Source organism: Vanessa tameamea, chromosome 20 (genome assembly GCF_037043105.1).
Source record: "Vanessa tameamea isolate UH-Manoa-2023 chromosome 20, ilVanTame1 primary haplotype, whole genome shotgun sequence".
NCBI classification, from domain to species: domain Eukaryota; kingdom Metazoa; phylum Arthropoda; class Insecta; order Lepidoptera; family Nymphalidae; genus Vanessa; species Vanessa tameamea.
The window spans coordinates 289890-315738 of NC_087328.1; the positions used below are offsets into that span (position 1 = coordinate 289890).

Sequence of the window (25849 nt, forward strand, 5' to 3'; positions counted from 1 at the left end):
TTCTTTACAATTATTTAAAAAATATTCCGAAACGTCTAATAATATTTTAAGGTATATCAAGAAAAAATAATATATAACTAATAATGAAACATAAAAATATTTTGTAATGCATATAAGCCACCTCTAGTGGTCATGTCTTAGATTTCTTAGTTATAATATTTATGAAAAAAAACAAAATTACTTTATTCTCATTAATTACATTAAATTTTTTAATACATTTTAATTACGACATTTTATATTTTCTGAATATTATTAAAAATCTATTAGACTATCTTAAAATACTTACAAATAGTAATATATACTCTGTATTGCGTTGACAGTTGTTTGTTTATAATCTGTAGAAGTTTTGATTGTGTGCAAAATCAAATGTCAATTTTTCATTATATAGTGTTTGACTGTTTGTTCATATGTCAAACACAAGCGTGATGAAAAACTGAAAATGGACGACCGATAGTTTTTCTTTTGGCACGTGAACTAAATAATTACTTTTCGTTTATTTAGAACGAACGGTTCACCGTCAAACTGGGGACCAAAACGGTGGAAAGGTTCCTAAACCTAGCGGACGAGAATTTCGTCGAAGATGTCAACGAAGACTTGAAATGTTTTCTAGCCGAAAAAAAAGTTGACAGGTAAACATTAATTATAAGTTAATTTATCTGCTTAATTTATTGTTTTAAGGTGCGTGCTCAATTAAACCACGCGATTTTTAAAGTTTTCGAAATATCTGTAATTGTTTCGCGATAGTTGTGTACAAGTTGTTCAAGGTTATGAATTCGTTATAGAGTCAAACATACGTAGGACGCGGTCAAATAGAGCGTCCAGACGACACCTTGGACGGTAATAACTGTACTCGGTATAAAAACACTGCAGCTGTAACCTGTTATTAATCAGCAACTCCGGTTTATAAGATATCGTTAAACCATTTTAAGGCACCGTGGAACAGTTTATATTTATTATTATTATATAGATAAGTTATTTAATAATTGTTAGATAAATAATAATGTACAAAACAAAATAGTGTGGTCACTAAATTAGATTTTATTCAAATTAGAATAGGTAGTAAAATAAATCGTCGATTTTTTTGTTTATATTTAATATAAAAAATATAATTATATATATATTACATGTATAGGTTGAATAGGAGAATGTCCTTGGTTGACATATTGGCAAATAGACCACCTGATGGTAAGTGGTCACCACTGCCCATAGTACTGTAAGATTTTATATTATATTAAAATAAAAAAATAAAAAATAAAGATATATTAATCATTCCTCATACCCCAGAGTAAGTATCTCAGAGTATCTCTACTCTCAAATCAATGAATATATATTGTTTTTGTTTGTTCCATTAAATACACACAATTTCATTAATAGATTCATGATGTGAATAATTAATTACGATTTATGATTATAAAAAATACAATGTTTATTAATGAGTAATAAATACATTTTTTATATTAAAGAATACTTTTAAAACATTCTGTACGATTTTAATTAATAGAACTACATTGCAATACATTTAATACTATTGTGTACAAACTGATCAGTATAAATATATCGTATTAGAGATAACACTTTGCCAATGTAAGAAATAGCTACTGGCATATTTATGTTTGCTCTGCTTTGGTCCGACAGTGTGCTGGTGTTTCCGCCGGTGAGCAACTACCGTCGCTTCCTGATCCACCGCTGCGTGGAGCAGTTGTCGCGGTCGGACCTCACCACCTTCTCCATCGGCGTCAGCGACAAGCGGCGCACTGTTGTTTGCTACCGGGAGAAATTATTAAGGTTATTATTATTAGAATTATGCTTTGTTGTCCCAGTAGAGTAGAATATCAGTCACGTCATCTTAAACCGTACGCGTAAGAACGACTAAAATATTGTTTTGTGCTAAGCGCATCTAATGATACCGTCAACATACAAAGCCTCAAGAACCTACCCAAACACATCACCAAAAGTACTAACTTTGTCCCAAGCAGTGCTATGCCAACGCCGACATTCAATAAATGCATTAAAAGCAAGCGAATGATTATAACAATTACTAGACATGCTGGACTAAACGAAAGATGTCCGCGGCGCGTATTCGTGACTCACTCACTAATGTTATAAATGTGAAACTGCATTTGGATCTTTCCTGTCTTGTTTGATGGATTACTGAAATCGAATAAAGCGGTCGAGTAATAATATTCGTAAATTTGTATCGATATTTAACGATCGACCGATGTCTATATTATTACGATTTAAAAAAATTAAAGATGGGTCGAAATAAATTACTCTTGTGTTTAAACATTTTTGCTCAATAATCGAGCAACGGACAATGCTAATTCGGTTTATTACATCGGTTGATTATATAAAATGGCAGCTTCTATGTTCCACATTTATCGTCAGTACCGCTAACCCTCGAGGAGTTCCAGTATCTGGAGCCAAACCTGAGCGTATAATCGAGTCGTGCTTATCGTGAAGTGCATCGTAGTCGGAACTCAATTCAGTCGCAGGATAATAGGACGTGGGTGCTCCTTACCTTTCAACGATACCGTAAATGTAGGTAGAAATGTCGTTTGGTAATTTGCAGTGATGAGGCGTGCGCCCGGCCAGCCATGGGCCTGACGCACGCCGCGCCCGACGCGCGCCCCGCGCCCGCCGCGCCCGCCGCGCCCGCCGCCCACGGTAAGTCGCACACTCGGCAACACACACACAACACTACTACCTACCTAGATTGGATTGGATTGGACTACCAATAAATAGTAATAAATAGTAATAACAAAACGTAGATTTATATTATGATATTTCATGAAATTTGCCAGTAGCTCTGCTGTATTATGTACTACAAAGAGTTCCTGATTATTTATACGTGATTAATAATGCATCTATTCCGCTTAGCTAATTATATCAACTTAACCGATAGCAAATGTCAATGTTGACGTTCACGGTTAATATCCTGGAAAATATCGAATGGGAATCGATTGCACTTCCATCGGACTCGTAAGCTCCGTGCAGACCCATCAGGGTCGATCATATTCTCGACTTTATATTTCTGTGTTATTTAGTCTGATGGAAAGAATATAAATACGCAAAAACCGTAACATTGCCATCGTAAAAAGTGGTCTAATCTTCATTCTTGACTATTCTACTTAAGAATTTATCAAATTTCATTGCTGACTTTCTTGGCGGTTCTTCTCGGTAGACTCTACTTTTCGAACCGGTGCAATAGCTTTACATTCAATTATATCCCGCGTCATTATGATCCAAAAGCTTATAAGAACGTTCTCGATTGAAAAATAATAAGATTTTATGTGTTTTGGGGGAAGACCACTGTGTCACGTCACCAGGTCTGATAAGCTTGTGACCATAGAATCTCAGCCGTCCGAGGATAACCGAGGTTAAATCCCGGGCTTGTGTTACAGCATAGGTATATGGTAAAAAAATGTAATCATTAGAAGTTTGCAAATGCGATCTTTGAACTCCTCTAACCGGTATTAAGGGTTATCGAAGACTACAAATAATCTCTTAGAAACAGATGAATAATTCTAATTACGAAGCAAAATTGCAAATACAAAAAAAAGTCGCGTATGTTTGCAAAACTTCGCACGTATGCTTCAGTAATCACGATAGACACGTGTCGGGTAGACACGTTACTGAGATGTCTCAAGGTCATTGTGTGTTGAGCTGGTTCACTTTTATTTTCATTCATTTTGGAAAAGTAAACAAGGAAATGACTCAACTAATATTAGACCCTGTAAGAAATATAAACCACTTCTAGTAGTGCCTAGTTTATAATTAATTCTATTCCGAGAGGTTCCACTTCTAGTCAATGGGCTATCTCTTCTATAAAATAAGGCAGATATCATCGGTCGATATTCACATTTGCGATGATCTCATCGCTCCACTTAACTGCATTTATATTTATTATTATGTGAACAAACTGTCTAATTGGACTATGATTATGAATCCTAAGTTTGCGCTTCGTATTCACAACCATGTAACCACTAAATAAATATCTGTGTTAAAATGATGATCTGACTATCGTCGCACGTATAGTATTTAAATACATAAATTGTTTTTTTTTTTAGTATTTATTTTTAATCTGTTTATTAAAACGAAAGAAGAAAAAGCCCCGAAAATTTGCAGTTCCTGTTTGTATTTAATCAAAGTGGTTCTGATTTTTAATATTAATTAGACTATTTTTTTTTAAATACCATTGATGCTTAAACAATCAACTTTAGATCATAATAAAAATTCAATTGCTATATAGAGATTATATATCTTAAAATATCCAAATGCTTTTTTAAATATGTAGTGGTAACTCTTCTCGTCGCAGAAGAAAGGCTCATTGTTGTCACGTTAACTAATAAGAGATAAAGTTAAACGGATGCCGTACATACTTAACAGAGAGGTTTAGAGATTGTTTTTAATGTACTTAATTTCTGCTCATAACTAATCTTCTCGGTTGTGAAGGAAAATCGTAAGAAAATCTTTGAGCCGTGTATATCTAACAATACGCAGTTGAGGAGTGTGCTAGGATAAATTGCAATCCATTTTCTTTTGCAGACATGTAGTTACTTTAACTGTTCTAGTGAGCCTTTTTCAGAATATTGTAGCGATCCGAGTTACAAAACTTGGATAATACGCATTACAGAAATTTTTGCAAGGCGTAAATCGTTTTATTATAGCACGCTGTGTGGTCAACCGTGCGTTTCGTAATCTTCAGCAAAAACAGTGCGTCGATATACATAATCGTATTATGCAAATGGTTCTCGTGAGTGGCGCTTCATTGTTTTCGACGATGGGAACATCTTGGCCTGGTAATTTTTGTAGTATAATTTTGTGGAAAATCTTGTAGATCTGTGCGAGATAAGTGCTCGCCTAAGATGATTTTAAAGATTAGTGAGGATGTTAGAAAATGGTAATAATTTCTGATGTTGTTTTCGAGTACTCGTTAGTTTCGACATTTGTTATTTGGATAAATAGTTTTGGATGATGTCAACTAACAATAATTTGTGACGAGTGACGTTAAATTATAAAGTTTCAAAAATATTATTATTCAAAACTTGCTTAAAATGACGTTTTACAATCCATATTGCAATTATTATTAATTCAAAAATGGTATTCACGTAGGTTCGGTTAAATTGATATCAAATTCATTCGCAAGATTTGACCGACACCATCTAATTAGCGAAGGTGTATAAAAGCTTGTAAAATGACACATTTGTTTAATTGTGACACTGGGAAAGGATCGTAGGGATTTGCTTAAAACTTCCATCTCAAATCGAGCACCAGATCTCGAGCCCCGAAAGAAAGCACTTGTCAAATGGTATGTTCAAGTGTGGTATGGAGTCCTTGACACACAATCACGCGTAATTAATTTGAAAACCGTCGACAAAATTCGTCCTTCAGAATGCCGGTACACGAGACCATCGTCAGTGACATAATCGGCTAATGTTGCAAGTCGTAATAAAGCGGTGACCGACGGGGCCGCGGATGTGGGTCGTCGAGAGTGAAAGTGGCACGACCGAGCGGCCGGTGAGCACGGCTCGGATAACTATGGACATATTCCGAGAGGTTCGACCCTAGGTGAACCGATTAACGGCGGTTGGGTCATTACAGTTGAGCACTGTTATATTTTGATTCCTTAACCTATATCATCAGCGGATAATCTCTAACCACCATTAGAGCAGCACACTTCAGGCCTTAGTCCAGTAGTGAGGAGCACAGCAGTATTTAAAGGCCATTACTTTATTATATATATGTATACCATCACTACACACGTTGTCAATCAGATGATGTAATACGTAACGTCCTACGTGTCCTTATTTGAAGAGAAAACTCATAGTAATTTTTTTGTTGTCAGTTAGTTTGTGCATATATTTGTAACCCCATCGAAACATTCTCAGAAGCAAAGTCATCAAAATACACGGACTGATTCAGTGTGATACATCACTCGGATATTCACAACACTATTAAAGTATACTAAGTAAGTAATACAATCTTAAATATTAAATGATGCTTTGGAACTGACTTGACTTTCATTCAGCTTCGACGCCTTTGATCATTTAAGTCTATCTGACTGTCGAAGCTGAACGCGTCGAAAGAAATATTAAAGTAGTATGACATTTGGCGGAAGTCAAACAGCTGTCACGAACTGCAAGATAATATCGTTCGCTCGTTTGTTTTAGTTCTTTTGTAGTGCGACGGCCTATCTAGATACATATATGGTCTAAGACTGACGTATCATTTGGATGCGCTAAGTAGTAACTCTTTTGGGCAAGTATGGTTGAGACGTAGACATTCAAAGAACTGCTTACACGCTGTATATATTTACATGTAACGTAGTGTTATAAATATAACATATAGTATGACTATATCTGTTTAAAGGTATGAAAGTTTCAAATGGCTTAAAACCGATTTTGATATAATTGCCTTTGATGTATTCTTTGTTTATTGTTTAACTGTAATAAGTAAAAAGGTTTTCCCACGACCTACGTCTGAATCTACAGTCACTTGATATTTACCGCCAAGTAACATACACTTCTGTCTATCTGATTATATAACAAAAACTCTTTTTAAAACAAGAACACGACAACCAATTACGAATAAAAGGGTAATTATCAAAATTTGTGATAAGTTCTACCTGTCACGAGTTATATTTCCGTATTTGTAAAAAATAACAATCTTTTTTTTTTAGTCTAACTTAGACTTGTATTAAAATGTCCGAACCCATTTTTTCCGGAAATTTGCAGCTTAAAACTCAAAATAATACCGCTTTATTATCGTTTGATATGAGTAATGAGAGCCGAGACGGCCAGTGGTTAGAACGCGTGCATCTTAGCCGATGATTTCGGGTTAAAATCCAGGCAAGCACCACTGAATTTTCATGTGCTTAATTTGTGTTTATAATTCATCTGGTACAATTTCATCGGAATTTTGCCACATGTGTATTCCACCAACCCGCACTGGAGTACCGTGGTGGAATATGCTTCATACCTTCTCAAAGGGAGAGGAAGTCTTAGCCCAGTAGTGGGAAATTTACAGGCTGTATGTATGAGGAATGATTAATATTTGTTACAGTGTCACAGTACCAATGTTATTTGACAGTGGTCACCACTTACCATCAGGAGCCCCATTTGTCTATCCGCGTATATGACAAAATATACGTTCAAATGATCTCTGTAAGTCTTGCATCGAGCTATCGAGCACACGAGCGCGTTTCACACTTGACCGGTCCGACACACGCTTCCTACTCCGTGCTGCTCGCTACTGGTTTAAAGCTTTCAACTCACGTGCGTGTCGCGTATGTGCAAACAAAATGTTTGCTTAATACTGAATAAAGATTGTTTAAGGGCAGAGTGTAACGTGATGATGATGGTGTCTTGGCCAATTTTGGTCACGGTTTCAATTCTCAGGAGAGACTAGCGAATTGCCAGGGATATCTTGTAGGGCTCAACTGTGTGCGCACTGAAGTGTACACACACTTTTTCAATAATTTCGTAATCCGATAAGACGGCCAATCCGACGGAAAATTTCAAACTTTGTAATGGCCCCTGGGTTTTCAACCGCCAGATCGATCGAAGCAGTTTAATAACATAGTAACTTAATCACGTAAATATACCAGAACTGTACGAGTAGGTTCCACCCACTAACAATTCTGATGTCGCGGTTCGAAGCGCACTTACACTAGCAATATTGGAGCAGTAATTCAAACTGAAATATCCTCATACAATATACAAGCATTACATTAAGATATTGATGGTCAAAATAAAAACTACTACTGATTTGGAAAACGAAATACTCGAGCAGAACTGACAAAGATAGAAGTCCGAATTTCCGAAAATACGCAACAGCGCGATCCAGCTTTCGCCGTTGGGTTTTCCGAATCGATACTATTTCTAGAAAAGAGCCTACATATTTCTAAAAGGCCGGCAACGCACCTGCAATACCCCCGATGTTGTAGACTTTCATGGGCGACGGTAGTCGCTTTCCATAACGTGAGCCTCCTCCTCGTTTGCCAACAAAAGCATAAAATTTTCTATACAACAAAAATCCGTGAACTCTCTTAATGTACCTTTTGAACATAAGCGTTCATTTACTTGAATTTTAGCAATATAGCCATTTTCTGTAATCTTGTTGGAAACAGTCGAGTATTGGGAGTAATGAGTTTTAATGTGTGCCTCGATCTATACTATGAGTATCAAATTTACGAACTAATTTATAAAATTTCAAGAATATCCATACATAATGAACAATACATCTTATGAACTAAATTTACAAGTATTCGTTACTTCTTGCCATCGAGTAGTTCATTAACTTTACCAACGTAATATCAATATGCAACGACGCTCAAGTCATAAAATAATTGTATACATTTTATGTCATTACGTAAGAGATAATTCGGCCGTAATTAAAAAGAAGTGTTATGTGAGCCTACGCGCACCATTTACTGTAAAGAGATATATAACGATCGATTTTAATTGTATATTGCGAGTGTGGGTTTGACCTTGCCGTGTGTGAACTTTTAATGTGATCGTTTAATACTATAAATGTTTGTAGCGAATCAAAGTATGCAATAAAACAGTTTATATGGAAGATTTGAGACGAACCGATTCCCAGTTTGTATGGCCGATTATTATTCAATATATCTCATGCTTGACGTTAAACGAAAACATTTGGGTGAATTTACTTTTTACGAACTTTAATTTTTTTAATTTCAAACTAGTTTTACTCAACCGAGACATGTATAATTTAAAGTTTTATTTTTTCTAGTGAACTTATATTCTGAGGTTACCTTCACGAGTTAGAATGAATCGCACGTAAAAATATTTGTCTTAGTAGTATCCTGTACCTAAGAACGCTTTAATGGCGAAAGTTCTTTGACAAAACGTATATTTTTATTTAAAAAGATAGGCAGTCCGTGGTCACTGCCGCCTGAAATATTAATCATCTCTTACACCGTTTATGCGCCTATACTCAATTCCAACCACAACAGGAGAAAAGCCAAATAAACAACATTTGACGGCAAATTGACGCGATATCCTTGGTCGAGAGCTTGATTAATCTGTGATGTTCTATCTACGGATGTGCCAAAAAATGGCGTTTTGAATTTCGACGAAACTTTGGATGAATTTTGGAAGTAAAATTAAAGTGGAAATAAGTGGTTAAGTGCAATAGTGTTGTACTTATTATAAATAAATATATATTCATCATGAACTCTTAGTAGTGGACAATATAGCTGAGTTATTAGCAAATCGTATGAAATACGTATGTAAAAGGTTTGTTTATCTTTTTTCCTACTTCCTTTGGAATAGGCTGTACATCATTAGGAGCTGATGTTACGTCCCTGGGGCCTTTGTCTAGCTGACACAGTCTTCAAACAACGATACTAAACATTTTGACGGTAGCATTAGACGGAACAAAATTTATCAACATACAGCAAACAAAGACGCGGTCATGTCAAGTATCAACTCGTATAGACTTGAAATTGGATTTCCTAGCCTTATTTGTGTATGATGATAATTGCATAAGCATAGGCGATAGTTTGTTACAAACTCTGTGGATATTACGTGAGATTTTGTAAGAGTTGTTCGTAAATGTTATACCTACTTCACCTGCTTTGTATATATATAATATATACATTTGGTAGGTTTTGATTAGATATGTCACTAGTATTGCTTTGAGTTACCAACCTGCTATTAAATGATTTTTAATTTTTCATATTTTCCAAGTGTGGTTTTGTTGAAAATGTTTCTCGGCTTTCGTGTATAGAACCAGTGAGTACCTACGACATATTAATATATATATATATATATATATATATTAATAATAGCAATCTAGTATTGCTCATAAAGAGAGAAGTGAATATTACTATAAGTATTTAAAACTGGATATTTACCATGTTTTTAATTTTTATTTGGTGGAGCTCGATATTTCGACATTATCTACGAATGTACAAGAATGAACAAGAAAATAAATAACATTGTAAATATCCCGTTTTAAATACTTATGGTAATAAAAATAACCATGTTAAATTAAAATCTTATATAGAAGTGAACATGTTACATAAAGTCGTTCTAACTACACTACATTTAAGTGTTTTTTCTTCGATTGATCAAACACTTGAACAAAACGAATTGTAAAATAATAATACGCGACTACATTTCTAGAAGCACTTTTTTAATAGACACTTTAAAAATATATTACGAGATTTGTGAAGTTGCCAAGTAAAGTATGACTAAATATATTCATTGCAATAGATAAAATTATTAATAACAAGTTATTTATTTAGACATTTTGTTATATCCTGGGACTAAATCAGCATGGACAAACTGACACACATTTATATGTATAATCTAGTGAGTGTTAGTGATCGACTTGATAGACTTTTGAGGAGGGACCTTATTCAGACGGACCACGCTGCTCCACTGCGGATTGGTACGCATGTGGTAGATCTAGATTTTCGTTCGATACATGCAGGTTACCTCGCAATTTTTTTTATAAACACAACATAATAGGTATTCACTGTATAGATTTAATTGTACATGATCTTTACGTTGGTGAAAAGGAGTTATTTTCGTCTTCTTTTATAGGTACGCGTTGAACAAATTAATAGTGTTTTTGATTTGAGCAAATTTGAATAAAGTATATTTTGAATTTTGATCAATTCATTGTATTGTTCATGATTTTTGAGATTTAACAGACACAATGGTTTGTCTGTCGTGATATCACACATAATGCCTGTAATCAGCGACTTGATACCGGCACGCGGCACGCGGCACGGGAACAATCACTGCACCCGCATGTAACACTGGGGACTGCACACTTTTACAACAGTCGAGACACGCTTTGTTGTAGTATACACTTGTCACCTGACACCTGACAGCGGCTCCGTGGCGTACCGCCATGACGAGGTACCGCTAGTTTGTTGTTTTACTCAGACACTCGACCGGGAGTCCAAAATACTCCTCGTTTCGCGATAAATAAATGGCACTAGTTACCATACACCAGGGTGGTGCGGTGCTTCAGCGCCCCCCTAAGCTGAGGAAGATCATATTAATTACAAAACAGTTTCAACATGCGATATTTATTAATTAGGTACTGTTTCAAAAGTAGGTAATTGATGGCACTCACAGAAAAAAAAATCTTGACTTTTGGGTACCAACTTTTATTTGAAATGCCAACTTTTAGCGACATCTGTACAAACATTAGCGGGCGAATATCTGACGTCACAGTGAATAAGAAATTAAAATCCCTAATTAGATATTTTTCATGTAGTGACCGTGATTAAAGGTTTTTTTTTTACAAAATTTAAATGTTAAACACATATTGCATCGCCACACAGGGGATCTTATTCGCTCAGATACGCAAGAGGCTGGTAGAGGTAGCCTGCCTTCGAACCCGTAAGCTTTTCATAGGATTCACGACTTTTCACCTGGCCTCATTGTACAAAGTCTTTGTTTCTTAATTCTACATAAATCCAAAAATAAAAATATATTGAAATAATTTTGAACGCACATGATAAACATCTCACTTATTTTCTGGATGTTTTGTTGTACAGGTCCCCCATGAATGTATTATTTACAATATCATTTCGTATATCTTGTAAACGAATTGTGTGTACGCGTTATGCGTTTCAATTAAGAAATTTACCTTTACAGGCACAAAAGACATCACATGGTTGGTGCTCATGGTTGTAAAGAATGATTAATATGTCTTACAGCGCCATTATCCATGGGCGGTGGTGACCACTTACCATAAAGTGGCCCATTTCTTCGTCCGCCTAACTATAACATAAACAAAAATAACACATGCAAATAAATAAAAAATATTCTGATGTCGTTCAACTCAGTGCTGTCGTACTTGTCCGATACTGTCAAGTGTCATCCAGATATAGTTACTGAACGTAAATCTGTTATGACTTATACATTTTCATTTTGAACTCTAATTTCAAGTGCGTATCATAGAGATAATTATTAGCGGACGTTATTTTTGCCAACGTATTATAATTATAAATCTCGTTTCATTTTCGACTCGCGCGCGCTTTAGTCTATCTCTTAATGTTTTGTGTTTAATTAACTTGATTCAGTAGTTAATTACAAGAGCGATGTCCGTCACTGTTTTATTTTTACAGTTTTTTTTTTCTGTAATTTTTAAATGATTACATAACATTACATATTCATTATGAAATAGAGTTCGTACGTAGCTCAGTGTTTACAGCAATTGCAATTTCGTGTCTGTCTATTTTGTCTGCTCCTTAAGTTTTATTCAATGTTTAATATTACATAGTCTAAACAACATATATATATATATTGTCGAACTGTAAGCTATGATAGACTACTAGGAAGTTTTAAAGTCGGTCTCTATTTTTATTTCGATGTGCCTTTTAGTTATTACTTAATCCAGTATGTCATAAAAATTTCGTGTCCGCATTAACCGAATAACCAGATAATCTAGACCAGGATTAGTGGGCATCTAGTTTATTTATATACGTAAGATGTTTAAAAAACATGACTTCATGGGAAAGTGAAACGAAAGATGAAAAGTGTTTATTTATGTCGTATTCGTTGATTTCACAGACACGAGTCGTTTAAAGTCTACTATTTATTCAATTATTGTAGTAAAAATTCTCTAAATAGTTCTCTATGTGTCTTATCCCAATTTTACTCGGGGTCGGCGCAGCGTGTCTTCTTCTTCCATGCTTCTCTGCCGGACGTCGTCTCACGAGTAACATTCTTTCTATCCATATCGTCTTTCACACAATCATATAATTCACAGTTCACTATGAGTGTATATCATATACAACAGTAATTAATTTACATTTCGTACCACTTTATAATACATTTAAATCCGTATCGCAACGAATATCGCTTCTCAATTACTCGAATAATACCATATATTTATTTTGTATGTGAACGACCCAATTGATTTCTAATTTTACACAATTATACTAACTTGAAGTAATATTATTGTTTCTTAAAGATAATATATATCTATATCTGTTATGTAATTATATTTGTGATACTACCATCACAACGTGTCTAATCTATAGTGTGATACGCAGTCGACTTAGGATTGTGTTAGGTATAGTTATTTAAGAATAATACGTTTACAAGTAAAAAAAATATCAGAAAAATTGTAAAGAAACAAAATACTGAAATATCTGTTTCCGTGATGTGACTCGATTGCAAGAAGGTGTTCATTTATGTGCCTAGTTGAGTATGGAAATCCAAAACAGATTTTCAATGGTACCCTTAGTGATTTCTGTTAAATACAGACGTATATTATATTTCATATTAATTGTAATTTAATTTTTATTTTACATTTGATCTTCGTAGCTTCATGGACTTTATAATTTTCTACTCATTCCGTTATAAGTATGTGATTTCTAGTGTGCGGTACCTACATAAGTTATATATTCTAACGTAACGAATGATATGTATCTACGCGTTAAGGCCCTAAGCCGTATGTCTAATACCTAATGTATTCCTAGTAGTTAGGAAACCATGGTAACTTTATGTAACAATTCGCAGACGCGGCGGGGGTCTGCAGGGCGGCGCGCGCGCAGCCTCAAGAAAAGATCAGGTGAGTGCATCGCATAGCTTCCTACTTCATTTGTTGCACGACCGTACACGCGAGCGGACGTCACCACGTCATAACTATTAAGTTTTTGATAAAGTTTTACAACGAGAACCATAATTGACGTTTGTGTGATAGTGTTGTGATTTTTATGGTTATTGTAATAAAGGTGATTATTGAGTGAATTAAAGGCTGTATGTCGGCCTTGACGCGGCCCGACGTCGATACCGAGTGAGTTGTTTTGATAAGGGATTTCCTTGTTTCAAGACTATTCGTTTTTTACACTACGTAATAAAGAAACATACTATACCATGGAAATATTTAAAAAATATATGTATTGTTCTAGTCCATCTTTTGTTACGTGTCTAAAGTATTAATGACCGATAACGATTAATGATAATAATATTATCATTAAAAAGCTTAAATGTCGATAATGTAAAAACTACAAATGGATGATACGTATAATTATTAAATTATTGCGAAATAAATGTTTTCAACGTCGTCAAGCAAATTTGAACGTCAACAGAAACATTAGCGAGTTGTTATTTTGTAATTACGAGTGATAGAACATTGTTCATACAATGATAATGACGTTATTTGTGAGGCGACATACATATATTCTACAAACCATTGTATTTGCGAAGTGATATATATTTCTTCTATGTGATATAATCTGACCAAACAATATAATTAAAAGTGTATAGATTTTGGTATGGTTCGCCAAGGCTATGAGAACTCGGTATCGCACTAGTAAAATGTTGAAAACGACTTAAGGTGATCCGCCATTCAATGTCGCAAGCACTTCCTGATATTTTACGATCGTGTTCTTCTGTTTCGAGTTTGTTCATTTGGAACAGCATTACGTTTAATTCTGGAAACGGTTAACGTCACGATTTTTCTAATATACATCTCGAAGTCATTAGAATGCACAGTGTAGATCAGTCTCCACGGTCTAGTCAACCTGGCTTACCTAATTTCTTTAAAGGTCAAGTTATTTGGCCATACAAGTTAGTGATATCACGCTAAGGTTTAGCACCTCTTCTACAGTACTATCGAGATGTGTAACATATTATTGACTAGCGATCCGCTCGGCTTTCGCGCGGGTGCATATAATTAATAAAGAAAATGTTATTATGTAAATATAACCTGTGCCCTATCGTACGAAGATAACCCCTAACGTAGAAACCATAGACAATATTGAAAGAATAGTTGCAACGATATTTGTGCTGTTCTTTAACAACTCGTGTTATATTAGAGTTGATGCGTGGTCATGATTCATGTATGCTTTAAATGTTATAATTGTAGTTACTATCGCGTGTCACTTTCGACGTTTCGCGATCGAGTGCGGTGTGTTTCGTGGTCGCTCTTACAGAATAGCTTGACTGCTGCTGAACAGTAAAACTATGCATTAAGAGGGTAGTATCAAATATTGTAAATTCCAGTTCTAAGAGTGATTGCAGATTTCAGCGGTACACTTTGTACCGAAATTATCAACATATATTTATAGGATATAGTATTTTACTGGTATTATGATTAGTGTTAGCGTATCCACCGGAGTATACGATGAGATACTATTCACTAAAGACAACTTTAGTGTATAGGGAGGTAAAGGAATATCGCTCCAAATATTTGTACAAAGTTTACGAAATAATCTTGTCTGTGACAGATACACGATCAGCTGTTCCCGGCGACTCAGTCCGAGTTATATATAGGTTTATATTACATTAAATTAACAGCCTGTAAATTTCCTACTGCTGGGCTAAGGCCTCCTCTCCCTTTGAGGAGAAGGTTTGGAGCATATTCCATCGCGCTCATCGCAATTTCGTTGAAATTAGTCACATGCAAGTTTCCTTCACCGCCGAGCACGAGATGAATTATAAACACAATTTTTTTTTTTATATATATATATTTTGTCATTAATATGCTTATTAGTAGTCGCTCGGGGTTTCGCTCCCGTTTTAGGAGGTGATTCGGTCGTAAAGATAAGGGTAACCTGTGCATACTATAACATTCTCAAATCCCAGTTGTTATCCTGGACAATACACGCCGGTCTATAAGCAATCGTTATGCAAAAAATACTTGGATTCGTTCCTCGCTTATAACCGTATTTACATATAATAAATAATATGTTGCATCAAAGAAAAATAACCAACCAACCAACCAACGAACCACCAAGCAGTAAACCAACGACATACTTTTGCATTTATAAAAGTTTCTTACAAATTCAAGTTATATAAATGTTATTTATGCATTTACTTCCAATTATATATCTTGTCATGGCCTGTTTGTGTTTCTTGCGACCTAGGTGCTACCTGGACCTACGTGTGCGTCTTACGACGATCGCGGGTTCAAACTCAGGCGAGCACCAAGTATGGTGGTAGTAGGTTTCTGTTTATAATTCATCTCGCGCTCGCCGGTGAAGCTAAATTAGCTGGTCTCGGATTGGTTTAAATTTTTTTACTAAAATTCGAGCGAGGGAATCGATTTAACTTGTAATCGCGCACATCTTCCGCGCGCATCCAAACCTAATGTTATAATCCTAAATATACTGTACAGGCTAGTACTTAATCTAGTACTAAATCCATCGGAGCTTCGCTGATGGTGGGCAAGTCCTGTACCATCGAAATTGAACCGTTGCTTTTTTATTAGTGTTGCCCGAGATCCGTGTTGTACTGGTTGCGCGGGCGTGCGCTTGTTGTCCTTAATCATTGAAAACAAAATCCGTTCTCAATGCATCCAAAACAGTTTGAACCAAAATTGGTTTCCGTAAAGATGATAAATGACTCCTCGTCGCACAAATTGTCACACAGCATTGATCTCCGCAGTTAAATAAAACTATGAAAGTTAAATTAGGTAATTTTATGTTGAGTAACCTTCTTGCGATATTTAACGATGATTAATGTTGACAGCGGCTTAGATGACCGACTGTTTCGTTAACGAAGCGGAAACTAGTCGGGGTAGGTACCGCCCACTCATCAGATTCTACCACCAAATAAATATCAATCCTAAAAAAATTAAAAAAATCAATGGTTGGTGGCGCATTGGTGCACCGCTAATCATATAGTAATCGTTACCATCATCATCATCATCATCATCATCATGATCAGTCCGTATTAGTCCACTGCTCGACATGCTCCCCTCCCTCCCCCCAAGGCGCGCCACCGAGTCGAGTTGTACTCGTCGCCTTCTTTAAATTCTTGGGATTTAAGCGTTTTCCCTTTTTTTTACTAACTCTATTTAATCAACACAGTTTCCTCCGTTTAGGAGCTACCGTGGCACAGGCAGACATGCTGAAAAACACGTTAAACTTATTACAGCCCACTGTGCGTCGGGTGCTAAAAATTATAAAATCCTAACATCAAGTTCACGATGACGTCAAATAGATTTCGCCATTTTTTTTATTGAGATAGTTTCTTAAGTTTTTGTTTTTAATAAACTGTAATCGCACATCCGAGACGAACCAGTTTGTATTATATCAGTTATCTGACTTCCCGGGAAGATGCAACTTATTCGCGGCATTCTTGTTAAGACCCCTTTCGTCGTGTGTGTACGTACGTCACGTAATAAATAGTGTTGTGTGCGTTCGTTGTTCTGTGAAATATGCGTTGAGTAATATATATAATCTTTAAAGAACGATAGTATTTACAAGGAAGTGAACTCTTAATTTGTTTAAATTTTAAATGTGTTCTAGTTATTTACAGTTATGTAAATTATTTATTTTTTAATGTTTGTTACAAATATTTGTAAGGTTTTAATTGGAACTATAATTTTGTTTTGTGCATTCTTATTGCGAAACCTATGAGCTTTAACTGTTTCTCACTTTGGATAAATATTATGAATAGTCATGTACTTTATTATATATATATATATATTTATTTGTTGAAAAGATATAAAGTATACTTCTTTAGCATTTGATGCCGTTATATTATATTATTCACTACATAAAAATCAAACGCAATGAAATTGCTTCGTTAAAAATTCCAACCCTTCCGTTGCTTCTTTAAATAGATCGTGTCCTGGGGCGAAGAGGGTCAAAATACGTTTTTAAAATATACTGTAATTTTGGAATTTGTAAAAACACGTAAAAAAATATGAATTTATTTGTGCTAACGGCATAAGCTCGACTAATGTTAACAATATAAGGCATACATATGTTCTTGCTCGGCGAGCTCGGCGAGATGAATTATAAACACTTATTAAGCACATGAAAATTTAGTGGTGCTTGCCTGGATTTGAACCCGAAAGCATCGGTTAAGATGCACGCATTATAACCACTGGGCCATCTCGGCTCTTATGTATAATATATGTATATTATTGCCTCTTTAATCCCTGTCTATTGATGAAAATCGCTTTCAAATTCGTTGCGTTGTTTAAAAGATCTGAGCGCACAGACGGCGGAAAGCGACTTTGTTTTTTCTTATGTACAGACTATTTCATTGAATATAATTATGTTTGCTATTGAAGCCCTTAAAAGATAACGCCTTGACTCATTCTTCGTTTAACTATTGGGTTAATTCATCCAAATCGGGACACCGAAGCGAAGCGACTATTATTATCCTTGTCTCATGTCAATATAAAGAAGTTAATTATTACTGCCTTAAGGTTATTTCAATAGGATTTATTATTTTGCGTATGTCAAGAGAACCTAATGAAATAAATGTATTTCTCCTGGTGGTCGAGGCTTGTGTTCCAATTGGAAGCCTAACGAGTCGATGAAACTACAGGAATTAGTGACTTAAGGTTGGTGTTGCACTGGCGTTGTAAAGGGATGACTAATATTTCGTACACCAATGCAGGCGGTGGTGACCACTGCATCACGTGGTCCATTTGCCAGCCTGTCTATCTATTAACTTCACGACTGCTCCGTCCCCGTAGTATGATGTTATATAATCTAGGAATTGCCTAACTAACGCAATTTTTTTATCCTTTCGGCGTGAAGGTTTGTTTGTATGTGACTGGGCTTGTAGAACTTCCGTTTTATGTTTTAGCATAAGGCGAAAAATTTTTATGAGCTCATGTCAGACTTAAACTGTTATATTTTTATTACAGCCCAAAGGATATAACATCTTAATCCCGAGAATAGAGAGTTCTTTTCCCGCATTGTCTAGATCTATGAGTGACTTGCTATAAAATGGTTCATTCATATTGTTTCTAAATATTTGAAAAAAAAAGACAAAAATAATTAGTCCATAATTCGTGCGTGTGTGGGTAGCTGAAACATCGAGATTAGATCTCTACAGTAATTTGAGTGATTGTGATTCGTGATATGACCTTTCGGCCTTAGATTCAGTCAAAGGTCAGTATTATGTGGTGATGTAACTTAGCATCAAATTCGCTAAGTCGCTATTGCTGTTTGATATATTTATAAATTCTCTTTGGCGTTTCAATAAATAATAATCTCTAAAATACATTTATAAAGAGGTTATGCCAAATCGAAGACTAAATGAATGATGACTATCCAACTGTGTATCGCCCCAATATATTCCCTCTGCTGATGGAATAGTTGCTAAATCAAATCAAAACAAATGTATTTTATTCAAGTAAACTTCACAATGAAGCGTTTTTGATCGTCAATATTTTTATATCATATCTGATGAGCAGTTCGCTTCCTGCTAAGAATGGCCGCCGTAACAGGGAACAACTTAGGAGAACATCTATCTAAACGGTGGGGTTACGAACGAACGGCTTGAGTTTAATTAATCAATTAAAAAATTAAATACACATTCGGTGTATTTTGTTTGTTATTGCATGATCTGTGCCCAAAACCTCGTTTGCGTAAAGTTCGGTTACGATGACACGCCGTATTGAATATTTTAGAATGGTTTAACATATTTATTGCTCAGTTGTCTAATATTTGTAAAGTGGCTAAACTGTGTTTACTGGTTAAATTTCGAGGCTGAAGATCACAAAATATTGGGTTCTCTGGAATTTTAAGCAGTAGCCGGACTTGGCAGTCTTTATAACAGCCCCCCCCCCCAGTGCCTTTGAAAGGACGTTGGTCCTGAGATTGAAGTAGTTCTAGTTGTATCGGCTAATGAGATTGAGGATACCCTTACTCTGTACATTTATAAATTGCGCTGTTTGAGCATATACTTGTGCAATATAATATGCTCTTCAATTGTTATCTGATGGGATGTCACTGAGATGATGATGATGGGAAACCAGTAGGGTTTCATAAATGTTAGTTTTTGAGTAACCTGATCTGGGCCATTTTTATTCCCCTTGAATATTGAAGTTCCATAAATGTGACCCATCTGATTACGAGTAAACAGAAGCATACTCGTTAATTTGTATATATTTTTTACTTAACGTTACCAAAAATTACGGATTTTTATTCGAAATTTTATCCCACAAATTTTTAGCCTAATTTTCAGTAATCGTTTCTAATTATTGTTCAAAACACCTTGACCGATGATATTTCACCGACTTCGTAAATAATGTACAACATATAAACATACAATTAACATTTATGATCGCATATCGAAGCTATTTAACACTCGACAGTCACACTCACCGACAAGATAAATAAACATTAGAATGCAAGCGGCGCGTCGAAAGTGTGCCGAGTGAGAGGCTATTACGAATATTGGCGACCTTGCCCCGCTTTGTGTTACGTGGAGCCGCGGACGCGTTCAGTGAGCCAACGGCGGCCCGCCGTGAGATAACGACTGTAGAGGCGAGACAATGCCTCGTTCTGATGCCGGCTGTCGATAGCGCGACCAGACACATGCAGTGCCCAGAGGGATTGGAGGACAATTTAATTGCTAAATGACCCACACTCATCTACTAACGGGCGAAGTTAAATAAAAAGCAGTATTGACATATAAATAGACTCTCAAAAATAAACTCTGGGTATTAGAAATATTTATTTATGCAGTTAAAATAATATTGTATATTTTATTGTTGTAATTTAAGTTTATTTCAGAACTTTGTTGGTATTGCTTTGAAATGAATACAAGATTTTTCCTGCTTAAAATTAAAAATGCAATGATTGTTACAGATTTAATGTAAATAGGTAATTTTGATATGATTAACTTTGATTTTATTTCCAACCTCAGCATTATAAGGTTGATAAAATTAAACAAATAATTAAAAAAATATTCCGTGTATGGTGTATGGTATGTATTTATGATTTGGATGGATTGAAGTAAAGTTTTTAGGCTGGAATGTGTGTGCAACGGTTCTGACATAAAAAGGTTCAACTTTTGTTACGTAATTTTGTTGATAATTGAGAATGCACGAAAACCCACCATGGATTCACATATGGGTTTTTTTTTTTACAACACTAGTTCGTAAGACTGGTGTAATGACCGTACACGCTGCGTTTTAAATATGAAATAATTCAAAACACAAGGGATAAGGTTTATCAGTTTCATGATTGTACGATATTTCGAATAACAGTTTTCGCAATTTAGTTAAGTCTTGAGGCGTTATGACTTAAATCTCATACAAAAACGAACAAAATCTGAAAGTACATAAATTATAAAATACCAAATAACAGGTGAAAGTAAAAGATTTTTTAAACAATTTCAACTTGAAACAACGTATGCGTATGATAATAGCTTTGGTCAGTTTAGTAAGAGCTATAAATTAGGAGCGCCGCCCACACTTTTAATTTCAAAACATAGCGCAGTGACGTAACACTCTGTAATATCCAATGTGTTCACAGATCCGGATCAACGAAACCGCGACGACCAGACCGGGCCGTGTACGTTCCGAGGGCCCTGCGTGCCAACGAAAGCGCGGAGGAGAATCGAACCGAAAGCAAGAAGGCAACTCCCGAAGGGAAGTGTCCGAAATCACCGGCGTCCAAAGATAAATCTGCTCACGGCACACCAAAAAAATCTCTAGGCAAACAGTTCTGCAACGTATACACTCCACCGCACCTGAGGAACCAGACGGCAGCGGGCCCCGGAGCAGGCAGTCCGCCGGCCGAGGATAAGCAGGAGCCTGCAGTGCCAAACAGTGATAGTGCAATATCGTTTAGTGATAATAGTTATAACGAAGTAGACGAGGCAGAGAATTTCTACATAGGTGATTATTTCGCGAACGGACAGTTAGGATTTTATAGGCCGAGCTACTACGATTACGAGGGTAACAATTACGAAGACGGCTGGAAATCAAATGAGTCTAACGAACTGAATATGGCCGCTCCAGAAACTCACAGCAATATTATTGATAATGATTATTTATATAAGAAAGACGAGGACGTCGAGGCGAACGAGCTGAAGCGCGCCTCGCAGGAAATAAATAGAAGCAGTAAGAGAATTATTAAGCAGAGCTTCGACTCTGATGTGCTAGTTATATCGGACCCGATCGAGGAGGCGCCCAGTCCGAAAGATGTCAGCGAGAACGAGTCCCCGGCCGTCGAGGAGAAGGAAGAGACTATAAAAAAGCCGAAACCAAAACTGGAGGCCAAAGTTTCCTTGAAACGAGAAGAGAACGACTGGGATGCAGTTTTCGACGACAGCGGCGAATGCCTAGACCCCTCCTTACTGGAGGAGTTAACGGCGACAGTCGGCAAGGTGCACATTAGCAAAGCGAAGAATAATTCGAGGGGTCAGGCTTTGTTCAACGGCCCCTACGACGAGACCTTCGGCCACGTGGTCGAGGTGTACGACTTCCCCAGCGAGTTCAAGACGAATGATATATTTTCGTTGTTCAGTGAATACAAGGACACTGGTTTCGAGATTAAGTGGGTGGACGATACGCACGCACTGATCGTGTTCAGCAGCGCCAAAATAGGTGAGTGATACAATGACAGCTAATTTGCAAGATTAATTATAGCCATCGAATTAATTATGCTATCGATGTGCGCGTCTATATGAATGATTTTCAAACACGCGTTTTGTTTTGAATTCTTTAGGTAATTTATAAGAGATAAAAAATAACGAGAAGTAGTCGGATAGGATGCGTAACATCGAACATTTCACCGTGGTGATAAGTAACATTAACATTATGCTCTCAGAAAACCAGTTTGATGGACTTATCCACAGGCGCACTCATTGGTTGCATCAAATAGCGCGCGCTTTCCTTGTTTCCTGTTACACTTTTCCGTCCCTTTTCACGAAATTACTTCCACGAATTGCGGGAAAGATGTTTACACTTCAAATATTTAATTAGTGCGGTTATTGCATAGAACCATTAGCTTCAATATACCTCAGGTGGTGATTGATTTTATATATAAGGATACAATACTATTCCTAATATAGAGAGCTGCCAAGAAGGCAATAGTCTATAAGGCCCAAGATAAACATAGGCGTACTAAGTATAGTTGATTGACGGTAGAATATATGATGGTTGGGTGGTACCTACCCAGGTAGGTTTGTACAAATCCCTCAGATATTATCACAAGTACCTGTTGACTCACTGATTTGTTGACGTTTAAAAACTTGATGCTTTTGTCCGTTATAAAATCATTTGATGTTTTATAAGCGTGAGTACGTATCCCACTTCTGGGCAAAGACAATACCAACGAGTGTCATGTACATCATTTTTATGTATAGTTCGTCTTGCATTTGGCGGCGAAGAGAAACATCGTGAGATAATTTTGTCTATAGAAACATTATTTATCTTAAATCACAAACATAAACAATATTTACATAAATACAATTTTATGACCTACTAGCGCCCCTTCCGACTTCGTCCGGCAGAAATAAGGATTTAATTTATTTCCCGATCGCAAAACCTAACCTACCCGGTCCAATCTAAACCATCCCGGGGCCCATTCAAACACAAAAAATAAAATATTTATCATCATCGGTTTAGCTGCTAGAGTTCAGTGATGTACACACGTACAGGATGATATATGTGTACATACACAAGACATTTGCTTATCGTTAACCGCGTTGTAAATTTTTATGATGAACATTTTACACACTAAGATAAATTATTGTCGTTTCATTACGAATACATCGTAAACATGCAATGATAAGGTCACGTTTGCGTAAAAAATCGAGGCTGGATTGATCGCGATGCGTTATTAATTATGATGTTACGGCCACATCAGTGATAATCCGGAAACAGAATACTAGCAATAAGTTTTTAGTAAAAACATCGTCGCACTTACTGTGAGATAATATTAATCACCGTAAAGGTATGTCGTTACGTTTGGTCGAGTACGAATGTTTGATTCATAAATATATCAATCGAATAGACTGCCAATACAGATGTGCTCTCGTTTTGCTTGAGCGCACATGTGTGTCCGACGCATAATACTAGCGGTAGAGCGAGTAATCATTTAATGTAATCGACAGATAAGATTAGTATGGACATCTGATTGAAGAGCCATAGTTTTGAAATGACGTTTATCAATACATGTATAAATAATGTCTTTCGCTATCAAATTAATCTCTGTTCAAGTCATAATTTAACCGAGACCACTCCTTCGCGTCTTTTTAATTCTACGTGATATTGAAGAAATCTGATCACTGCACTGAACACAACAATCGATCTCCCCTCCCTGCGAAGACTTGACCATCATTGGCGATGTGACCTATTGTGTTGTACTCAAATTTTTTGCACCCTGGATTGAGACGGGCCTGCCCCCACCCATAGACACTATCACTGTTATGAATCTTCCAAGCTACGTCAACATGTTGACACACTGTGTGGGTTTTCCGTTTACGTTATATCTCATGTAGTGTGAGAACCTGGGTGTGTCTAATTTCAATGAAATTCTGCCACTAGTGTATCCGTCAAACCGCATTAGAGCAGCGTGGTGGAATAAGCTCCAAAGCTTCCTCGAAAGGGAGGAGAGGCATTAGTGTTAATGAAGGCTTTACACGAATTCCGTGATCATCGTCACGATCGAAATGACTGTTTCTAGGAAGTATTTCAATCCGGCTGCTAGCTTTATTACGCCAATTGTTTACTTCAATCTGAATCGTTCTATTTTGATTAAATGTTTGATAATTGTTACGAGACCAGCCCTAGCCTCCATACGGTGCTACGTCATAGGATATTATAATTAATTATATCATTAATAATATCACATATTATAAACATATACAATTATTATTGTAATTAATTGATCAATAATTTGTACAACTTTATTAATAGATATTATTTTATGGGATAACATTTAATACTGGCATGTAACACTATTTCTTATTTTAAAAATGATTGAGCTGTCGTAAGGAAAACAATTGGATGATTGTGAGGGATTGTAAAGATATATAGAGAGATTGGAGCATCATTGTAAAAACATAATTTTATTTTGCCATCCCGAACTACTGAAATTACATAATATATTGCATCATCTCTAGCAAATGAAAATCTGCGGCGATTCTTTTTTACAATATCATCATTATTATCCTCCTGCCCGTATCCCAATTAACTTGGGGTCGGCGCAGCATGTCTTCTTCTTCCATACATCGCTGTCGGACGTCTCACAAGTAATTTACAATATAATTGGACTTTATTGTGCAGAAATGATTCAAACAGAAGTTACTTTCTGCATAACACAGACCCATTCGTTCTCGTTCCCGTTGTTTTGATTTTAGCTTGAGCTACCCAATATATAACACCCATAAGATATATAATATTCTAATACATAGAGTTAGACAATTCATATACAATATTTAAAGTAATCGTTTCTGCCTGCCTGTAGATGTCCCAAGAGTCAGGACTAGCTCCATTGCGTATTAGTGGAATACACATGTAATAGATTTTCATCCAGGACGTGCAGGTTTCCTCGCGATGTTTTTCCGTGCCACCGACACGAGATTATTATAAACACAAATCAAGCGCATTAAAATTCAGTGATACTTGCCCGGTTTGAATTAATAATTCTCGGTCAAGGTGCTAGCGTTCTAAACACGGGGCCACCTCGGCTTGAATTACTTATCAATAACATTACTAACATATAGTGAAAATCAAAATGTTCTCTAGTAAGCTCATAAAAGCACTTTTGAATCGTCATGTCAAATGTAAAGCTATTATAGGCAAGAAACTCAGTAGTTATTCTTGTCCACCTTTTAAATACAAAGTAAATAACAAGTCGGTACTATAACAAGAGGCGTAGTTGTAAATTATTCATATAGCATTCGATGTAGGCTTACAATCTATTATAATAATGTTATCAAAGACACTGTACCCTGTACAAGTTAGCTTGATCTTTTTGACAGATTGAATTTATCTGATCGACATAACTTTGCAAATACGAACACTAAAAATAATAGACGCTTGTAAAATGTTACATCGATCCGACGGGTGGGATGGGACACGAATAACAGGCAGTAAATGTTAGAAATATCGATAAAAAAAAAAACAATTTTAAAGATCTTTG

At 36.0% G+C, this 25849-nt stretch overlaps 1 protein-coding gene across 2 annotated transcripts in view; it reads left to right on the top strand.

Moving 5' to 3' along the window:
- Positions 1-375: 375 nt before the first annotated feature.
- Positions 376-25849, top strand: part of LOC113403772 (R3H and coiled-coil domain-containing protein 1) — a 43154-nt gene continuing 17680 nt past the window's right edge. Inside the window, exons 1-5 of one of the 2 annotated variants that reach the window (XM_064217985.1) lie at positions 376-629; positions 1636-1785; positions 2570-2664; positions 13515-13566; positions 21230-22305. In XM_064217985.1, coding sequence (XP_064074055.1) covers positions 2595-2664; positions 13515-13566; positions 21230-22305 — 1198 coding nt within the window. In that variant the 5' untranslated portion in view covers positions 376-629; positions 1636-1785; positions 2570-2594. Of the gene's footprint in view, positions 630-1635; positions 1786-2569; positions 2665-13514; positions 13567-13596; positions 13792-21229; positions 22306-25849 lie in introns of those variants that run through there. The other variant, XM_026644360.2, reaches the window with a different exon arrangement.